Here is a 19,332-nt window from a genome sequence, read left to right on the forward strand (position 1 = left end):
AACGTTGGCTGGAACGCTGCTAATCTTCGGAATTCCTTACATTCTTTAGATGCTTTGGCAAGCTGTTGTCAAGACAACAGGTAAACTCCGACCAAAATAGACATGGCGGAGCTGCTAAAACTGGAACGGGATCTAAAAGAGTTCCGGAAAGAGTACGTCTCCAGGCACCGGTATGAAAGCAGGAACAATGTCTTCGTTTGGGTCCGCACTGAACGTCCTTGTCGTTAGTTAATCTGGCGAACTATAGCGCGTCTGTTCGTATTCAGCGTTAGCAGGCAGGTTGCGCAATCCTACGGTGGCCCTGAAGTGCAAATCACAACAACAAATCGTATTGCACACAATAAAGAAGGAATCGCGCAAACAAGAAAAAAACACACGCACAAATAAGGAATCGCGCAAACAAGAAAAAAACACACACACAAATAAGGAATCGCGCAAACAAGAAAAAAACACACACACAAATAAGGAATCGCGCAAACAAGAAAAAAACACACACACAAATAAGAAATCGCGCAAACAAGAAAAAAACACACACACAAATAAGGAATCGCGCAAACAAGAAAAAAACACACACACAAATAAGAAATCGCGCAAACAAGAAAAAAACACACACACAAATAAGGAATCGCGCAAACAAGAAAAAAACACACACACAAATAAGAAATCGCGCAAACAAGAAAAAAACACACACACAAATAAGGAATCGCGCAAACAAGAAAAAAACACACACACAAATAAGGAATCGCGCAAACAAGAATACAAAACACACAAACAAGAATCGAAATCACGCAAACAAGAATACAAAACACACAAACAAGAATCGAAATCACGCAAACAAGAAAGCTCCAAACCGGAAATGCTAAATATCGGACAAGTCCAAACCGGAAATGCTAAATATCGGACATAAGGGTTCTGGTTGCTGATTGGACAGAAGCACTGTCAATCATTCTGACTTTCGCTACAGGTTTCCCGTAATTGAGCGGCAATGAGTAGCAATTGAGTAGTAGGTAAGAGAACAGCGTGAGATACAAAAATATGTTTTGCCGTCATTGTGGTAAAAAGTTACCCAAAGAAGAACGGCCGAACTATTGCAGTGGTTGCGGCAAGAGACTTCAAGGGATTCTGGACAATGAACCAACCGCATGTCAACTATTGCATCATAAGTGTGTCCCGCATCAAAATAATTACTGATAATGTCTTCGGTGGCAGCCATAATTACAAATGAACTTTCTCAGCAATCAGCATCCGGACCTCTGCATGTCCGATATTCAGCATTTCCGGTTTGGAGTTTTCTTGTTTGCGTGATTTCATTTCTTGTTTGCGTGATTTCTATTCTTGTTTGCGTGATTTCATTTCTTGTTTGCGTGATTTCATTTCTTGTTTGCGTGATTTCGATTCTTGTTTGCGTGTTTTGTATTCTTGTTTGCGTGATTTCATTTCTTGTTTGCGTGATTTCGATTCTTGTTTGCGTGTTTTGTATTCTTGTTTGCGTGATTTCATTTCTTGTTTGCGTGATTTCATTTTTTGTTTGCGTGATTTCATTTCTTGTTTGTGTGATTTCCATTCTTGTTTGTGTGTTTTCTATTCTTGTTTGCGTGATTTCTTATTTGTGTGTGTTTTTTCTTGTTTGCGTGATTTCTTATTTGTGTGCGTGTTTTTTTCTTGTTTGCGCGATTCCTTCTTTATTGTGTGCGCTACGATTTGTTGTTGTGTTTTGCACTTCAGGGCCACCGTACAATCCCGTTAAATGTCGTTACCATGTTGACGTGTTCCGATGAAGACGGCACTTCAGCCCGTGTGTGTGTGCGCGTGTGTGTGCGTGTGTGTGTTAGCCATGCTGAGGAGAACAGGCAGCAAGAAACCCAAGCCGCTACCCGGATCCAGCGCTGGTTCAGGGCTTGCAAGGTGCGGGCTTACCTCAGGTACAGTGCGTTACACGTGTTCATTGTGTTTGTGCACTTTGAATCTGAAACCAAATAATACACCTAAAAATGCGACGGGCAAAGATGGGAGCAAGCCTTAACGTACCAATTTTATTTTTTCCTTTTTCATAAAAAAACAAACCCCAAGCAGGAGTTTTAATTTAGTGGAAAATCCTGACACGAGCTCGTTCTGGTAATTATCCCACTTCTAGAGCTTTGCAAATGGCCTGGATGAATAAATGTCACTTGCACCCTGCACTCCTTTCACACAGAGAGAAATGGATGTCTCTATCTGTGTGCATGTTCCTGTATTGTGACCCCGGCACCATTCTGCAGGGTCAGCAGACAAACCTCCAGACATTAGGTTAATTCAGATTACTTTAGTTAATTGATCAATGCATTAAGTGGATAATTAGCAACAGTTTTAGCTGCCTAAGTGCAACTCCGGGGTTGTGCTATCCCCGCTATAAGCATTGATTTTCTGGGCATATGAATGGCCTTTTGGAAATTGATGGCCTCGTTGGAGTTGGAGAATCACAGTGGACTTGCATTTAGAGTATGTTTGAAGATGAATACAAATGTGTGCCTCCAAATAAAGTGGGTAAAAAGCACATCGCACATGATCAAAAAGCCCGGAAGAGCATAAATGTTATTTGTGTATTATGTGTTATTTGTGTGTTATTTGTGTGTTATTTGTCTTTGTGAGATTGTGTGTTTGTAATGCAGGGTACACCTTAAACCTGACCTTTATAAATGAAATGTTACAGATGCAGAAAACCAACCCAATCTTTTCAGCATTGTTTCCTCAGTGTATTATGGGAATGCTGATTTCTTGGGATTTTTGTTGCTTAACTAATTCAATGATATTAAATGCATTTATTTTTTATTTGCAATGCCTTTATACTTCTGCAGTATTTTAAGTTTCTTATTTCTTATATTTGGTTTTACTTTTTTGTCAGTGCATTTTCTTTTACATATGTAAACTGACTAAGTAAATGTCTTACATAACAATAAATAGATTTCATTTTCTTCTTTCTAACTTTTAGCAGTGTTTGCCTGCATTTCAACTACTGAAAATGCATCCAATCTTCTCTCAAAATGACTTTATTACAGCCATCTGCACAAGAAGGCAATCATTATACAGAAGATATGGCGGGGCTTCACAGCAAGGGCACGTGTCAGACAAATGGTGAAGGTAAGCCAGAGCCTGGAATGACTATAGATATATTGATTATGTTATGATAGCATGTATTAGAATTCAATTGCTATATACCTAAGTCCCTGTGTCTGACCTTAAGAGATATAATTCACTCATTACATATGGGGAAATTAGCACTTAGGTAATATGATGCAATATGATAAGGAATTCCATCTGTATCGCAACTGCTGGGAGGTCTCTAAAAAGAATACTGATGGGAACAGAGCGAAGGAGTGAGTTGATGAGTTGATGTATATGGTGTGTGTGTCTACTTGTGTGCTTTAGTAAAACAAGGCCCTATTTCCAGCATATTGCCTCCAACTGCTTCTTAATTGAACAGATTGTTGATACCGGATCCAATACCCAGTGCTCTCACATATAATTTTCCCCTGGATTGAGTTTTGTAAACGTATCACAACAAGCTATTTATCATGCCTGTAAATTGACTGTTTGCTAAAGCATAACTGCCAGCCGCCGTTTGGGAGGCATTCAAGAAATGGAAAGGCAGAGGGGGTGTGTGGGGGGGGTTCAAATAAACGATGAAGGATGTGTCACAATGCACATATGGGCTTAAAAGAGGCTGTTTGGTCTCGTTTGGAAACAGATGAGCACTAATTTGAATCACTCAAAATTGCCACAGTGCACTATTTTGAATTAGGCCTGAGAGATTCTGTTCTTCCCTTCCTCCCTCAGTCTCTCTCTCTCTTGTTCTCACCTGCTCTTGCGGACCTTGTCATGTGCGATGTGACCTGCACAAAGCCTCATCTCAAAACATCCAGCTGAATTTACAACCTCCTTTCATGTCTTTGTCTTCCATCCCTTTCCACTCCTCCACTCTTCCCTGTCGTTATTAAACAAAAGACGTGTCGAGATATGAATCCCTTTCACGGCTGACTCTCCAGTTTGCTTCTGAAAGGCGCTCCAGTCGTCGGACATCACGTTTTGTGTGCAGCGGCTCGTCGAATGTGCCACTGAATATTCTTTGGCGTTTCAGGCGGTGCTGTCATTGATTATGAAATCCAGAGGAGAGCATTCGGCCATCATACATCTCCATTAGCTCGCTGCTTGACTACCATAGATTTTCTTGGCCCTTGTCTACGATGTTGTATTAAGAGGGCGCTGTCCTCCCCTTGATACAAAGTCCTGTTAACTACCCACCCCTTCCCTCTCTTTCTCTATTGCTCCTTCCTTTTGCTCTTGCCCCCCCCCCCATTCTCTGCAGTGGCCCTATCTGTGTTGCCTCTGTGTGCAATGTATTATGTATAAAGAGCTCTTTATCTTTGACGCCTGCTGTGGGACAGATCAGAGGGCCGGGCGATGAGATGTAACAGCATCTTCTTCTTTGTGTTCACAGGCGGCATATTTTATCATGAAGATGAATTTCTACGAGGAGATGGCGGTCAGGGTAAATATTACCACAGCATCTTGTTTTAGCAAATGGAGTGTCGTGGTGGTGCGGGGGGGGGGGGGGGGGGGGGGCACTGTTTTTGTCTGTGTGCGCCATGATGGGAGGCCCCATGATTGAGATGCCTGGAAGCACAAAATGTCAAGTTTTGACTATCATATATATATATTTTTTCATGCCAAGTACTTTCCTCCTGTGTAACACGTGGTAATGTGTTGATATTTTGGTTGTAATGATATCTCATAGTAATCGCTCCATAGAGACACATTCACTTCTTTTCACATGACATGTAAATTTAAACTGTATTCTAATTTTATAGGCTTTTTGCTTCAAAATATTATTTTATTATATTTTCTATTTTCATATAAAACCATTTTAATATGTTCCATTTTCCCCTCAGAAGCCCCCCCCCCCCCCATCATTTCATTGTGGCTGATGCTTTGACACTTTTACACAAGGATATTCCACAAACCTTAAACATTTACAATTCCATTTAGCGTACTCTTTCGGCTAACAGTTTCCTTCTGCCTCCCTAAACCATTAAAGGGTTTTATAGGGAAACAATAAAATTGACTTGTGTTTATTGAAGAGGTGTGTCCCTGTCCAGCTGGAGAGAGAGAGAGATACAATATTTTCATATTTGTGCAAAAGCCTGGAAGCGAGGAGTTCAGCGTTAACACTTTATAGAAACCCAAGCAAATAAAGCTTTCACTGAAGAAAAACCATTGTTTCAATGAATGTCAAATAGCAGCAGAGGCATAGATCCATCATAAGTGCTTGACACAGCTGTTTTATGTCACAGGGTGAAAAGGTTAAGGGTGGTAGCACCATCACCAGAGCAGAAGCTTCCGAAGTTCGAGAGACGAGGCCTTTTATTACCTGTGTAAAACATTGTTTTCTAACGGAAGCAATAGGAATTTTAACATGAAATGAAGGTGAAGAGGGCAGCAAAGTTCTTCAATTGATAGAAATTCAAGGGGGGGATTTGAACCTCACAAAGAACAAATCTGGCTTTTGAAATCAAAAGGTTTTACCAAAATCTAGATTTAGTGTAATTTAATACAACTAACAAAGAGGAATTGTGAAAAGAAATCTTGCACCCAGATGCTACAGGTGTCAGAATCCGTCTGTCTGATACACTTTGGATAAAAGAATAGATTTTTTCACACATAAGGAAAGAAGCTGTGCACAAATGAATTACTGAAGGACATCCCAATCCTTTTCCCAAACATAATAGACAATGTGTAAATAGAGAGAAGGTGTCATGAACAGGGGGACAAAGGGAGAAACCGCCATCTCCTTGTGACACTTTCTTTGAATCAACTTTGATTCTTTTCTCTTTCGCTCTTTATCACAGTGTGGTAGCTTACAGAGGATCATTTATTAGGGTCATAATAGAAAACAGTGTTTACATGCTGCACCTCGGATTTGTACTAGATTCAACGGCATCGATTTCACTAGTCAACAAAGGTCAGCAAGAACTCAGGAGACGGCAATTACTTTATTTAAAATTATCTATTGACTGACAGATCAATGCTGATTCTCATTTTGCACTTTGTTGTTTTCCCCCCGTCCTCCACTTGGTTTCTCCTTTTCCCTCTTCTCATACTGTGATTATTCTTTTACCTGCCATTGTTTTAATCTCCTAATTAATCTGAAGGACATCCAAGCCTTTGCTTTAAATGGCCCATAGGTGTGTGTTGGTGTGTGTGCTGGCTAATCTGCAGTCTCCACAATCAATGTAGACTGATAGATACAGTTAAAAATATGGAGCTGTGGCAGCTGGTGTCGCTCCATCACTACAGGCAAAACTGCTGTTGTTCAGATATTGTTTAAAAGTGTCCATCTACAAACTGCAGGATATCACTATCATCAGTATGTCTTTATTTTTAAGTCCTGAGAAGAAGCATTGCTTTTATTTTGATAGCAAAAACAATGAGACCAAATGCTAAATTTGACGATGTGACTAAGAGTTGTGCTTTTAATTTGTTTTTATTTTATATTTGAAGAATAAAAAGAATATGAAGACCCAGAAATGTAGTTACATTTTAATGGCATCCTATTGTGCTTGGCCACACTGCTTGTCTTTTAAATAATAAAATATATATATATATACTGCCCGATTTCCCAGCTCACATATTTCCCCTTGTTGTTGGAAAACTTCTGCAAAGAACCTCTGTTATGTTTTAATCTCTTGCAGATCCAACGGAGATGGAGGGGATTCTTTGTCAGGAAGTATATTCATAATTTCTATGCACAAAAGAGCTACCTGGAAGGACTTTCAAGGAACAATGAACTTGTCAGGTAATACACAACAAGAAAAGTTACATTATAATATTAAAATAAGAGATTTTAGAACTGAAATTTGGAACACTGCAGCTGCCTCAGTAGCCTCTGTTCTGTCTCACTATACTTATGTCTTGTAGTAAAACATACTTTTGCTTCGGGATCGCTACCGGACCTCAGAGTTGAGTCAGCTGGTACTTGAATAGATGAACTGAAGTGATTAGTGTGAAAGCAGTTTGTGAAAAGAGGTTTTTGAGTTTCCACATCCTGTGTGTGTGTGTGTGTGTGTGTGTGTGCGCATAGTTGTTACCTCAGAGGAAGAGAGCAGCGACAGTGTATAAGGAAGGAAAAGTGAAGGAATGAAAGAGTGAGAGAGAGGAAAGAAAAGATAGAAAGAGAGAGAGAGAAGTACTCCAAAGTGCTCAAGGCAAAGAGAGAAGTGAATGATGTGAAGAAATTAAAAATTAGCCTCTGATTTGAACCGCAGCTTGTGCATTAATAAAACATCCTTTGCTTCGGGGCTTACTGCTACAGATACGCCATCTTTTATTCTTGACACAAAAAAAAGAAACATGTTCTGCTAATAGTCACATTTTTAATGTTGATAATATATTTTACAGGAAAATATCTTTAGGCTTCTGCTAAAATTAAATGTAAATTTGTTAGAGTGCTCTTTGGATCGCTGACTTCCCGCCTCATTTCCCCACCAGCGTTTCACCTTTCCTCCACACTCCCTGCCCCTTTTAGAGGTAGGGGGACCTTGGCAGTTAAAGACCATTAGGGAAATGTTGCCTCTTTATAACACGCTAAGACACATTACAATACAATAGTTTAAGAGTTAATATTTCCCACTACAGTATACCTTGTCTAAAACTGGAGTGTAAAGGGCTATATGACATGTAGTGTTTGTCAGTCCTAGCCTAAAGCAACTTGGAGAGGATTCACATAATTTATTGGATAAAAAAAACAAAAACCTTTTTTTTAATTTATTTTAGCTTGTAATTTGACCAATCTTCTTTATAACAGAAGATCAGTTGCATATTTTTTCTCATACGAGTTAGAGTTTGGTCCTTCGAAAGTATTTTTTCTGGGAAACCTAACTGAAGGATTGTACAAGAAATTTAAGGAGCAGTAGATATGTGATATTGATGATTTATCCTTATTTAATCATTATCAACTCTGTCATAGCCACAATATCTCCAGTGTCCTCACACACACACACACCCTTCTCCTTCTCCACACTGGTTTGCGGTGTTGAAGTCACTTTCTCTTCAGTTAATCACATGTTTATTTAGCTCTGCTGGGGTCCTGATCAATTAACACCATGCCAGCGTTTGTTGAAAACATCCTGTCGGTTGACTACCGAGCCAGCAGATCGCATTCGACCTGATCACTCAACCCGCAAAGGTCTGCTTTTTAATCCACCTGCTCCCTCCCTCCTATAAGTCTGTCTGTCCAGTCTGCTGCATAAATTATTCAAATTTGGACTAATGGCCCCTATTTAGTGCCGTCTGATCGGTTGTGCATGGCAATAATGAGATGGGAATAAGCCATAGATTGTGAAACCTCTCTCTCTCTCTCTCTCTCTCTCCACATCTGTTTCTTTCTTCATGGCAGATCTTACTGCATCTGTGTCATTTCATGAGGTACACCATCCAGCTAATACATGCTACTTTCACTATCCTCCCTCTACCCCCCCCCCTCAATCTAACAATTTATCACCTTTGTCAGAACGACGCTTAAAGTTCCTGGGCTTTAATAGGGGCAAGCAGTGGGACGATAGGGGCAACTAGGAAAGCAGAACAAGCCCACTTTGCATATTTACTAAATGTGCCGGTGTCACGGAGGCCACCACCAACACAGCCTGTTGACTGCATGAATTATTCCTCTATCTGCAACAGACGGATGTGTAATTATTCATGCCAGAGCCAGATAAATACTTCTCACTGTGATTTTGCAAGAACATGGGAAGTTATTTTAACTTGTCCTAAAGAGAACAATGAAGAATTTATTGACTTGGTGTTGCGAGGCTAAGCAGCAGTGTATTTTTCATTATTATTCTCTTCTGTTTCTATGCTCTCTTCCTCTATCACATTTGTTCCTGTCTCTCTTTACTCCAGCTTTCTTCACTCCTCCCTCTCTTGTGTCCCTCTCAAGGACATTCATGAAAGGAGAGCTGGAATGGTGGAGCGAGTGCAGGCCTGCCTGAACGCCTGCCCTGCTATCACACTCCGCCTCTATGCACTAGCCTTTCTTTTACTTTTCTTTCTTTCTGATCTAGTTTGGGAGAAGACAAGTTCACTCTTTCAGTATGATAGGATTTGTGTGTGTGTGTGTGTGTGTGTGTTTGTTTTTCTTCCTGCCTCTTAAAGAATAAAATTTTGAGAGTAAAACAATGGAGGAAATCATGCAAAGTTGTAAATGTTTTTGTTTTCTTTCTGTTTTGAGTATTTTAATTATTTATTGGAGATCATTTTCTCAACAGAATGTATCATCGTTTGCTTTCAAGCCTTTTCATGGTCAGATCAGTTTCACCACCACAGAGAATTAGTTCAGTGACTCCCAAACTTTTCCCTGTGATTGATCACTAAACGAAGTGAAATTACACTGTGAACCCCAATTTGATTACCGGTAGTCTTTGTACCACTGTCCAAAAAGAAGAATTTTGGAAATGCAGACCAATTTAAGAAGCCCATGCGTTAATAGTGTAATTGTTTAATTTGGGTTAGTTACTTAAGGAGGGAATTACAGGAAAGATAAATGGTTTCCTTTTTTTGTTGAGGACCCCTAGAACTTCCCCAATGACCTCTAAGGGTCCTCAGACCCTGCTTTGAAAACGACCAATTAGTTAATCAATAAGTCAGTCACTTAAATAGAAACACGTGTTATTAGGCTGTTGGGAGTTCAATATATTGAGCTGATCAATTTCTAAATCGACTGTTTGATTACCCCCCTCCATGCCAGCTAATGAATCATTTAATTGGAGCAATTGAAACATCCAATCAGGTTAAGCCACCATTAAATATTTAGAACCTGGCCAATTAGCTGCGCTGATGCTGTCCTGAATGACCGCGGGTGTGGCATGCCGTCCCACAATGCCTCACCCTCTGATATCCTGTCAGTCCTCGATGCTTCTTTGTGAACCAGGGAGTAAATAATTCAGGGAGTAGAGAAATTTTCGCTTTGTTATATTAACCATTTAAGTCAATAAGGTAATATTTCGGCGTGAAAATGTAATTTAGAGTTTCAATTATGTAGCAGTAGTTTGTGTAATTTGTCAAAAAGTTCAGCTATAAAATGTAGTTAGAGCTCTTAAACTGACATTTATGCTATGCTATGCACGTTATAAGCACTTTATATTTTTGTGATGAAGTTCACGCTGTTGTAAAGTAATGCTTTTAATGCACAAAAATTTCTTTAACTGTAACATACATGACAAAATATATTTTGTAATATGCTAATTGTAGCTAATGAAACTGTTAATGTATAATATAATATAATAACATCATAATGCAGTTGGTCTGTAGTGAATCTCTTGCCTTATAAAATTATAATTTTAAAACAATGATGGCTCGCAATTATATACATTAAAATGTAATGTTTTAATGTATATAACGAACTAAACGACCTATGAGCTTGGAATGTAAGTGATGGGCGACACAAATCAGATTGTTGAAGTCACACATATGCTTCATTCTTTATTCACGTAGGTTTAAACTGAAGATGCATCTAATTTGTCATTCTACTTCCGTCCTTCCTTCCCTCTATTTCACACACACACAAGCAGCCGTGCACAGGCCATGTGTTGTGTGCTGAACAGGGCTAATGAGGGTTGTATGTTGTGGCGGCTGGTTGTTTCGACACAGATCGAGGTGCCTTCAGCCGTTACAAATCTGTTTGGCTTTTGTCCACTACACAGCAATTAATAACTCTGGGGCTGGGGGCAGGGAAGCAAAGGTCACCTCTTCAGCCTGACATGCACACACAAACCCTCACACTTCCACACACATACACATTAATGGACTCTCATATGAGCAAAAGTGTGTTACTGTGAATGCATACTATGAATATTGATACCCACACGTGCTGATAAACTCACTAAGCACTCGCTGTTCAGACATGCACAGATGCATAAGCACATGATATGACCTATGAAAACACTGTAATTATGTTTTTATGGTCAGATTAATGCATGAACAAACAGAAATACACACATTTACTGTAAACACACATACAATTGGTTTGTGAACCAGACAGTTTTGCAATAAACTACAACTTTGTAATTTCCCTGTTTGCGGCATGGGCAAATAGGGGCCAAACAAGCTCACAGAAACATGCACACCTACACACACAATGAGACATAGAGCCACACATCCATAGCCACAGTCTTTCTCTCTCACACACACACACACACACACACGCTAGCACACAACTCTGCTCTGCATATTTCATTTATTTTGTAATTTAATCTGGTGCTGAGGAAGGAATGAGAATGCAACAGCAACAAAGACGTTGTTGTGATTTCTTTTTAAATGTCAGTAGTTGCAGAATGTGTTAACCTCACATTACAGACACACTATGAATATTCTGATTCCTCTGTGGAGTCTTGTAATTGAAAACAGAAGCCGGAAATGGAAGGAGAGAAAAAAGGAGGGATTGGAAAATGAGGAAAGAGTTGAAGAATTGTCACTAAGTTGTTGGCGTGTGGCTGTGTGCACACACATTTTGACATTACCATGGTATGTGTGTTTTAGTAATAGTTTTTTAAGTTATTACCCCCTTGTAACAACGAGGCCGTGTGATTGCGGAATGAAATTGCTGTGTATGGGCTTTTAATGCATCCCATTTAGCGAGCTTCACTTAACAGATGTCACAGACAGACCTATCCTGGACTTCGGTGATGAAATATATCCATCATCCTCTCATTGTTAGCCTCTTGCACCCTTACTCGCTTTTTTTTCTTCTAACCAGTCTCATTTGCTTGTATTTTTTTCCACAGTATCTGTCTTTCCTAGTCTCTCTCTCTCTCTCTCTGACGTTGGACTGTTTTTTTTATATCCATCTGAAGGACACATAGCAGAGCAGTCTTTCACAACAAGAGGCTGTGCTCCAAATACACACTAACATGCAAACGTGTACATGGTGTGCATGCATTTCATTTATTTAAGCTCACAGGTTAATTTTGTGTGGAAAAAGGTATTCAGAATGGTTTTTTTATCTCATAGTTCTAGTTATATGAAATGTAGGAACAGTCTAAAATCAGTAATTCAACAGACTTAAGAGTATGATGAGCGATTGCTCATGTATAATTTGGACTGATTTACTTTACGTATGACAACATTAACCTTCGTTCAGCTTTGCTGTGTCAAGCGGTCCATAAACATTATTAATCCTCTTGGTTGAATTCATTTTTCCATCTATGTTGAATGGATGTTGAACGGTAAAACTTTTGTGTATGGCGTGTGTGTCTTGTAGAAGGGAGCTAGATGAACTTCAAGAACTGCAGAAGAGGGAAAGAGACTGTCTGCAGACGGTCAATGAGCAGACAGCCAAGGTCCTCCAAGCCCAGCGGTTACACCACCTCCTCAGTACAAAGCAGGTCGGTCTGCGGAACAGTAAACTGCCATTATCATGTTTGACTTAGAATTGAATTATATATTCTTGTTAAGCAGCAACAAAAAAAACACGCGTTCCATTCCATGAATGACTGCCTATGTTTTAGCAAGACTCGAAGATTCAATAAGACAGCGATTTCTGTTATCAAAAAACAAAAATAGTGGTGCTGTGTCTGCTCTCTAATAAGAAAGCTAGCATGCATGACGATACTCCTATCTAAGTACAAGTAAAAATGCAGGAATGCACACAGCACATTAGATAAAACACGCTAAAATGGCCCCAGGGCTGGAAGTGGTTTTTGAGAGAATCCACACTTCACTTTCCAGTATGGTCTTCTGGAAAAAACAAAGTTGCTTGAGACAGAAGTTACAGGTAGTACATCTTCTAACAGAGTACAGAGAGAAGAAAAGCAAGTTTTCTTTTTTCTTTATACATGTGTCTATATGTGTGTATGTGTGTGCGGACATGAGTAAGTATATGTCTTCATGGCTCTTCCGATGTGCTGAGTGGAGTATTTTAGTGCTTCCCCTGGCACCAGTGTGTATGTACGCGTGTGTGGCACCTACGCATCCCTGTGCCTCCCCACTGGGATTATAATGAAGACAAAGCACACTGGTCAATGGTGATTCAGCACCGGTACTTCTCTCTCTCTCTCTTTATCTCTCACCGTCGCTTTCTCTCAGCTTCTCTCTGTCTCGCTCTCCTTCATCCCTGTGAGATCAGCGTCATCATCGTCTGGTTTACTACAGCCTGCAGGTATTTCATGTACACCTAAGACAATTACATACACATTTATGATGGTTCTGGTAGCTTCTGGAGTTTTTCATGTATTGTCTTCATTTTATTGGATTTTATGACTTCAAATGCTTTAAATTGGTTGAATAGCCATAACTTAATTGCTTTCATTATTATATCTGTATCTATATTGTATATTTTATGTCAGCCATAAGGAAAGAAAGCATGAAAATAACTTATATGCTCTTCCCTACCCTCTGTCTTCTTCACTCTATATAACTCTCCTTCTCTTTTTCTGCATATGGCAGGAGACTCTTTCCCTTCGTAGCTCTGACCTTGTCAGCAGTGAATAGATGGCCCTCCCACACAGTTCATCCTTCCTCGCTTCTCGGACCCTGGCCCACACACACACACGCGCACACACACTCATATGCACATACACACATACTCAACACACACATCTTACCAAAAGGCCCCAAGTCCCTGTGACAGAGACAGAGATGGTGTGTTCCTGGGGTCAACATCATTGTTCTTCCTGTAGCTTGGTTGGTACTTTTGGGTTTGCTTGTACTTGTACGTGTGTCTCTAAGAGTAGTGAGGATTACATTTGTGTGTCCCCACCCTTCTGTCTTCCTGTTGGGCTAGATGTACTCTCTCTCTCTCGCACACACACACACACACACACACACACTGAAAGTAGATAAGCATGATTAACTGTCGAGATCTTCGTAATGACTTTTTGATTAGTGTTTCTCATATAATTCCTTATAAAACATTTATTATATATATATACTTATTAATAGTTACCTTCATTCGGTTTAGTATAAATAAATAAACATGCATTCTTAAGCATGAAGACATTTTATTTACAACTCTTAAGATTTAAGAACGAGAAATGTCTATTTTTTAAATTTAGTTCATGCTGGATTAACCACTGAGTGAAAATAAATTAATTAATAGTGATGGAATGTAGCTTATTGAGCGGAAGACAATGGATGGATGGATGGAATATTGTCATTTGCCAACATTTCTTTTATTTAATTGCATCAGTCTTCTATTCATTGTAACTGGAGCTGCAAACATTTACTAATCAATCAGTCTGTCTCTATGTTATATACTTTTTTTTTTAAGTGCATGTTTTGAGTTAAATTTGCTGTAAAAACAAAAAATCACTCTTTTGTCCTTTCTCTCTACTCTCGCTCCCTTGTCCCTGTCGTTTAGAGCAGCCTAAATAGCAAGCAGTGTTATTAGCATATAGAGTAGATACAGAGGCCTCCAACTCCAAGCTTTGGTCTGGTAATTAACGCACAAGAAAAAAGGATCACTGTGATTTGAATAATTAGAACTGAGACTGTCTGTAGCAAATATCTACGGTACCCAACTTCAGAAAGGGGGAGGCAAAGTTTTGTATATGTGTGTACATGTGTGTATTGATGCGTGTTTTTCTCAGACACAAGTATCAAGTATTGTATAATCCCACACTTTAGACACGCAATGAATGAATGCTCCCTGTAGTCGGTCTTTGTTATCTTCGTTTGTGAACTGCCTACACTGAAGTTAGTTAACCTGGTACCAGCCTTTGGCGGGACAATGTCCCCTCAACCCTGAGTTTCATTTTCCCATAATCTTCGCTTGCTCTATGCTGTCATTTAAAAATAGTACACTTGTAGTCACAAGTAACACTCTATGTTAACCTCTTGCTTACTTTGTAACACAGGGTCTCTCTCTCTTTCATCAGCGCCCAGGAGTTTTCAACTCTCCATTCAGGGCAGCCCCCCATGAGATGGAACAACTTCTAAGGCAGGTCAAATACCAGGCTTCCACCAAGATAGCCCGCAGTGCCAGTCCTTGTCTTCTAGGCGTGCCTGGCCCAGCATCCCCTCACCTTTCTGGCAGCTTCGGTTCCTCCTGGCCCATCCTGCCCCCCATTGTCAACAAGAAACAGGAGGTGAGATGGCCTCGACTAGGACCATGACAGAAACAAATCAATAACAATAAAGACAAAGGTCATATTAATATAATGGAATATATGCACTACGATATAGAGTATTAAGGGGAAGAATAAGAAAACAGATAGCAAAGGCTGTGGCTATTAGTAGTATAAGTGTCTATTAATGATTAGAGCTCCCCCAACACTCCATTCGTCCATTGGAGATTTTCCTTGATGAAGCAAAGATCCTTTAAACTCGTTTTAAAGGAGAATGACATCATTAAAACATTGCAGACAGCTGTCCAGAGGGCTACTGCACATATATTTCGTGTCTGTCTTCCATTGAGCACTGGATATTTTACAGTGGGCTATGTGTTAATATCAGATGTTTCAATTCCAAAGGATTATTTTACTTTACTTTTTATGATATTTACTTGGACTTCTGGGTGTAGAAGTTGATTACATTATACGATTTTTTTTTTTATGTATTCGGTTACTGAAACAATATCCATATGCATGATGATGATGAATATATTTATTAGATAGAATGTCAGAGTACAAGTACAGTCAAACAGTAGCATGTACTACAGTACAAGTACAGTCAAACATCCTGTCTAAGAGGAGCATTTCAAAAAAGCCCTTGCGGTCTTGTTTCCGTTGAAAATCCTTAGTACATAAATCATCGACATTTAACAATACAAATAAAAATAAGTTACTACACACATGCAAAATAACAATGAATGAAAATTGAAAAAACACATAATATGTACAACGTAGGTGGACAAAAAAGGGGGTGGGGGATTGATCCGGAGAGAGTCGTGATGACTATCTCCGTTTCTGCCCCCCTGAAAGGTGAATTTTGAGGGCCGTTTTGAATGAGGCCAAAGAGGTGCATCAGAAAGTAAACACGTCATTATATAATTAAAGTGGCAGTGGCATTTTCTGTCTTTAGAGAACTCCATGGTATAAATTAAACTTCTATCCACACATCTTTTAAACACGATAAATTTAAAAGAAGAACAATCTATCAGTTTATCAAGCTATTGTGACCAAATCTCTAACTCTAACCCCAAATAACAGCAGTGTACAGGCCTTTGAATGTTTTTTTGTTTTAATAATTGTAAGTTTCTAATCATTTTGACAAATGATAAAAGCAGATTCGTACTTCCCAATTCGTAACAGTATCATGTGGTGCATGTTTTCACTGTCACACCTTCACGGGCAGCACTTGGATAAAACCGACGCTCGTCAGTCCTATTTATCGTGCGTAGGGCTGAAACAATTCCTTTTGAAAAGGTCATTTGACATTTTTGCACATTTTATTTAAAATCAAGAATAGTAAATATACAGTGTAATTTAATTTAACTAAAATTCAATTGAGAATTGATCATAGTCCTTTGCATTTATAACTACATAATATATATATATATATATATTACATAATATATAATTGTGTTCATGCATGTGTGTGTGGATGTTTTTTTGCTTGATGAGGAGTTGTTATTAATTGTGTTATTGGCTTCTACTGATGTCTAACATAAGTGTGGAGACATGATGCATGGATCTGCCTAATTTTGCGAGCTACACATAACGCATATAAAGACAAATGCGCATCATCAGTTGCGATAAACTCAGGAATGTCTCCTGGTGCTGACATGGAAAAGTATACATTATTATCTGTTTTTATGTCTTTATGTCTCTGGCTTCCTGTCTTTCTCTGCTTTGGGCAGGATTTGTGGTGTTTGTGTGTGTGATTAGTGCAGGAGTCTCCTCTCCTGCTGTGATAACTATCTAGTGGTGATGGATAAGGTTGAGGTGCTGGCTGTGGAAGTGGTCAGACCGGCCCACCGATCCCGTGGTGATAGGAGCAAGGACAGGGTCCCCCTATCTCTCCCCTCTCATCCTCCCTCCTGTTTTTTTAAACACCAAACAACAACTGAAGGTCACCTCAAACAAAGCATTTAAGTTAATCTGTACACCACAAAGTTTACCCGTTGTCCTCTTGTTTTACATAGTGCTGCATATTTAGTGGAAGTATGTTTATATTCCTCAGATAAAATCTTTTTGTTTAGTATCTGAAAGTACATTCAATCCTTTTTTACTTTATATGGTAATTACCCTCCATCTAATTTTTGTATCTGAATCTTCAAAATTAGATTAAATTCAGTGTTCAGATTGTAAAAATGAAATTTCTGTTTAATTGGAATTCACCATCCTCAGCTTTAATTGGAATAGTTAAAAGTACCCTGTTTGTACACAGAAATGACAAAAGCGACATAACCACATTAAGTATAGACAACCTTTGCAGGTAACTGCTCTGATAGTAACTCTATTAAATAATTACCTCTTGTAAACTGAATTGATTTCTGCAAGAGCATGGCAGATTTGATGAAGTTAAAAATGAAACGGCGTAAAGATGTGTTGCTAAAAGCGATTTTTGTTGTTTTCACAAGTTTGATGTGTCAGTATAGACATCAGTAACCCATCACTTCAGGGTAGGGTTCACAATGTCGAGAAGATGTACAAGGAATACATTTGATAGACAGCTCTTTAAAGTTTAACTGACATGTTTTTGAGATATGATCCCAAAGAACAGCTGGATGACTGAATGTACGGAGGAGGTAAGACATACACCACTAGCAACTGCATGAGAAGCAGTTTAAGTAGAAGTAACTATTGTGTAGCTTTATTGTTTTAGTTCTGTTTTACGACTTATCGGTAAGCAAGCGAGCGAATCCAGTGTACGACAGTTTCTGCGGTCTCACCCACGATATCTACCAAGAGGAAATAGTCTCTTTCTACTCCTCATTTAGAGAATCACGACTTACTTACAGTAATTTTACACGGGACGACTTACGACCAAATCGGCTTACGACCGATCCATCGGAACCAATTGTGGTTGTAAGTCGACGACTGCCTGTAAATGGAAAAAGAAAACATTAAATATGGAAACTAGAAAGGCACTCAATAGCTGTTTTCCAAAAATGCTTGCCGATTATCCAAACATATTTCAAAATAGTCTCCTTTGCTTCATGCTCTATCCTCTCATCAATTTTCATGAAGAAACATCAAGAAGATTTATTGCAATCCTGCTAACATTCAGTCATTAGATGCCACTGAAAACATAACCTCTTTGATGGAGTTAAAATGGGAATGCACATTATTGCCATTGGGACTACAGGAAGACAAAACCTGATTAAATCATAAGCATTACTTTCTTGAGTTTAATCAGAACATTTATTAAATGTGACGCTTAGTGTGTGTCTGTTGTTGTTGTTATTTTTACTCATCCTTCTGTCCCTCACATTTGCTCTAGCGTGCTTGGCTTTGGTTTTATTTATTCCTCATCTTACTCATGGCTCTCTTTCTTCCTCTCTCTTTCTCTCTCTATTTCCCTCTCTCACTACATTCCTCCTGGTCTCTGAGTCACAGGAAGCGAGATGAAGCAGATTGGCCTCTGGTTTAAGCAGTAAGCCATCACTACCTGTGGGAGAGGGATCACAGGAAGAACGAGATGTGGTCTGAAACAGAAAGATACAGTCATCATTATCTGATGCTTGTGTGCTTGTGTCTCTGTGTGTTGGTGGTTGTGGTTCTTCCAGGGTCAGTTCAGAGAGCCAGGGGAAGTGTGGGAGCAGCGTGTCCATTGTCCTGACCTGATGTTACATCTGAAGGCCTCTCAGACACACCTGGAGGAGGCCCAGAATCAACTACGACAGCATGAGTCCGTAGGACCACAGAGGCACACCTCGATGAACAATAGGCAAACACAAAAAACATGCAAAAACGCAACCGCACGCAGAGATACAGAACAAAATTATTATTTGATACACAGAGGAATACTTTTTTTTTGTGCATGCAGACATGAATACACATGTATTGCAGGCATTTAACACAGTCGCAAACAAATTCATACAATGTTGAGTGATAAATAATGAATGTTTGCCAGGAGATTATTTTAAGGCTGCATCAGGACAGGTTTATTTTATTTAAAGCCTTGTATTAGTTTTAATTAGGAATCGTGGTTGTGTATGCGTGTGTGTGTCTTTGCTAAAACACTTGAGTGTAACCTCATTACCACTAATATGCTAATCCACTCAGTTCTGTAAGTGTGTGTGAAGCACTGCTATTAACCCTCTGTTTGATCTGTCTTGCACAATATTTTCCCTGACGACAGTAGAAAAGACAACCCAGATCTCTTAAACTCCAACCTCCTTCAGTCTTTTTGCTCAATCAGATC

General features: G+C 39.3%; 1 protein-coding gene across 1 annotated transcript in view; it reads left to right on the forward strand.

Annotated features, from left to right (window-relative positions):
• The first annotated feature begins 102 nt into the window (after positions 1 to 102).
• The window catches only part of spata17 (spermatogenesis associated 17), a 69,743-nt gene continuing 50,513 nt past the window's right edge, over positions 103 to 19,332 (forward strand). Inside the window, exons 1-8 of the mRNA XM_068741200.1 lie at positions 103 to 170; positions 1,833 to 1,922; positions 3,036 to 3,117; positions 4,475 to 4,525; positions 6,726 to 6,829; positions 12,287 to 12,410; positions 14,901 to 15,110; positions 18,695 to 18,820. Coding sequence (XP_068597301.1) covers positions 103 to 170; positions 1,833 to 1,922; positions 3,036 to 3,117; positions 4,475 to 4,525; positions 6,726 to 6,829; positions 12,287 to 12,410; positions 14,901 to 15,110; positions 18,695 to 18,820 — 855 coding nt within the window. The remainder of the gene's footprint in view (positions 171 to 1,832; positions 1,923 to 3,035; positions 3,118 to 4,474; positions 4,526 to 6,725; positions 6,830 to 12,286; positions 12,411 to 14,900; positions 15,111 to 18,694; positions 18,821 to 19,332) is intronic.

This window comes from Brachionichthys hirsutus, chromosome 1 (assembly GCF_040956055.1).
Source record: "Brachionichthys hirsutus isolate HB-005 chromosome 1, CSIRO-AGI_Bhir_v1, whole genome shotgun sequence".
Taxonomy (NCBI): Eukaryota; Metazoa; Chordata; class Actinopteri; order Lophiiformes; family Brachionichthyidae; genus Brachionichthys; species Brachionichthys hirsutus.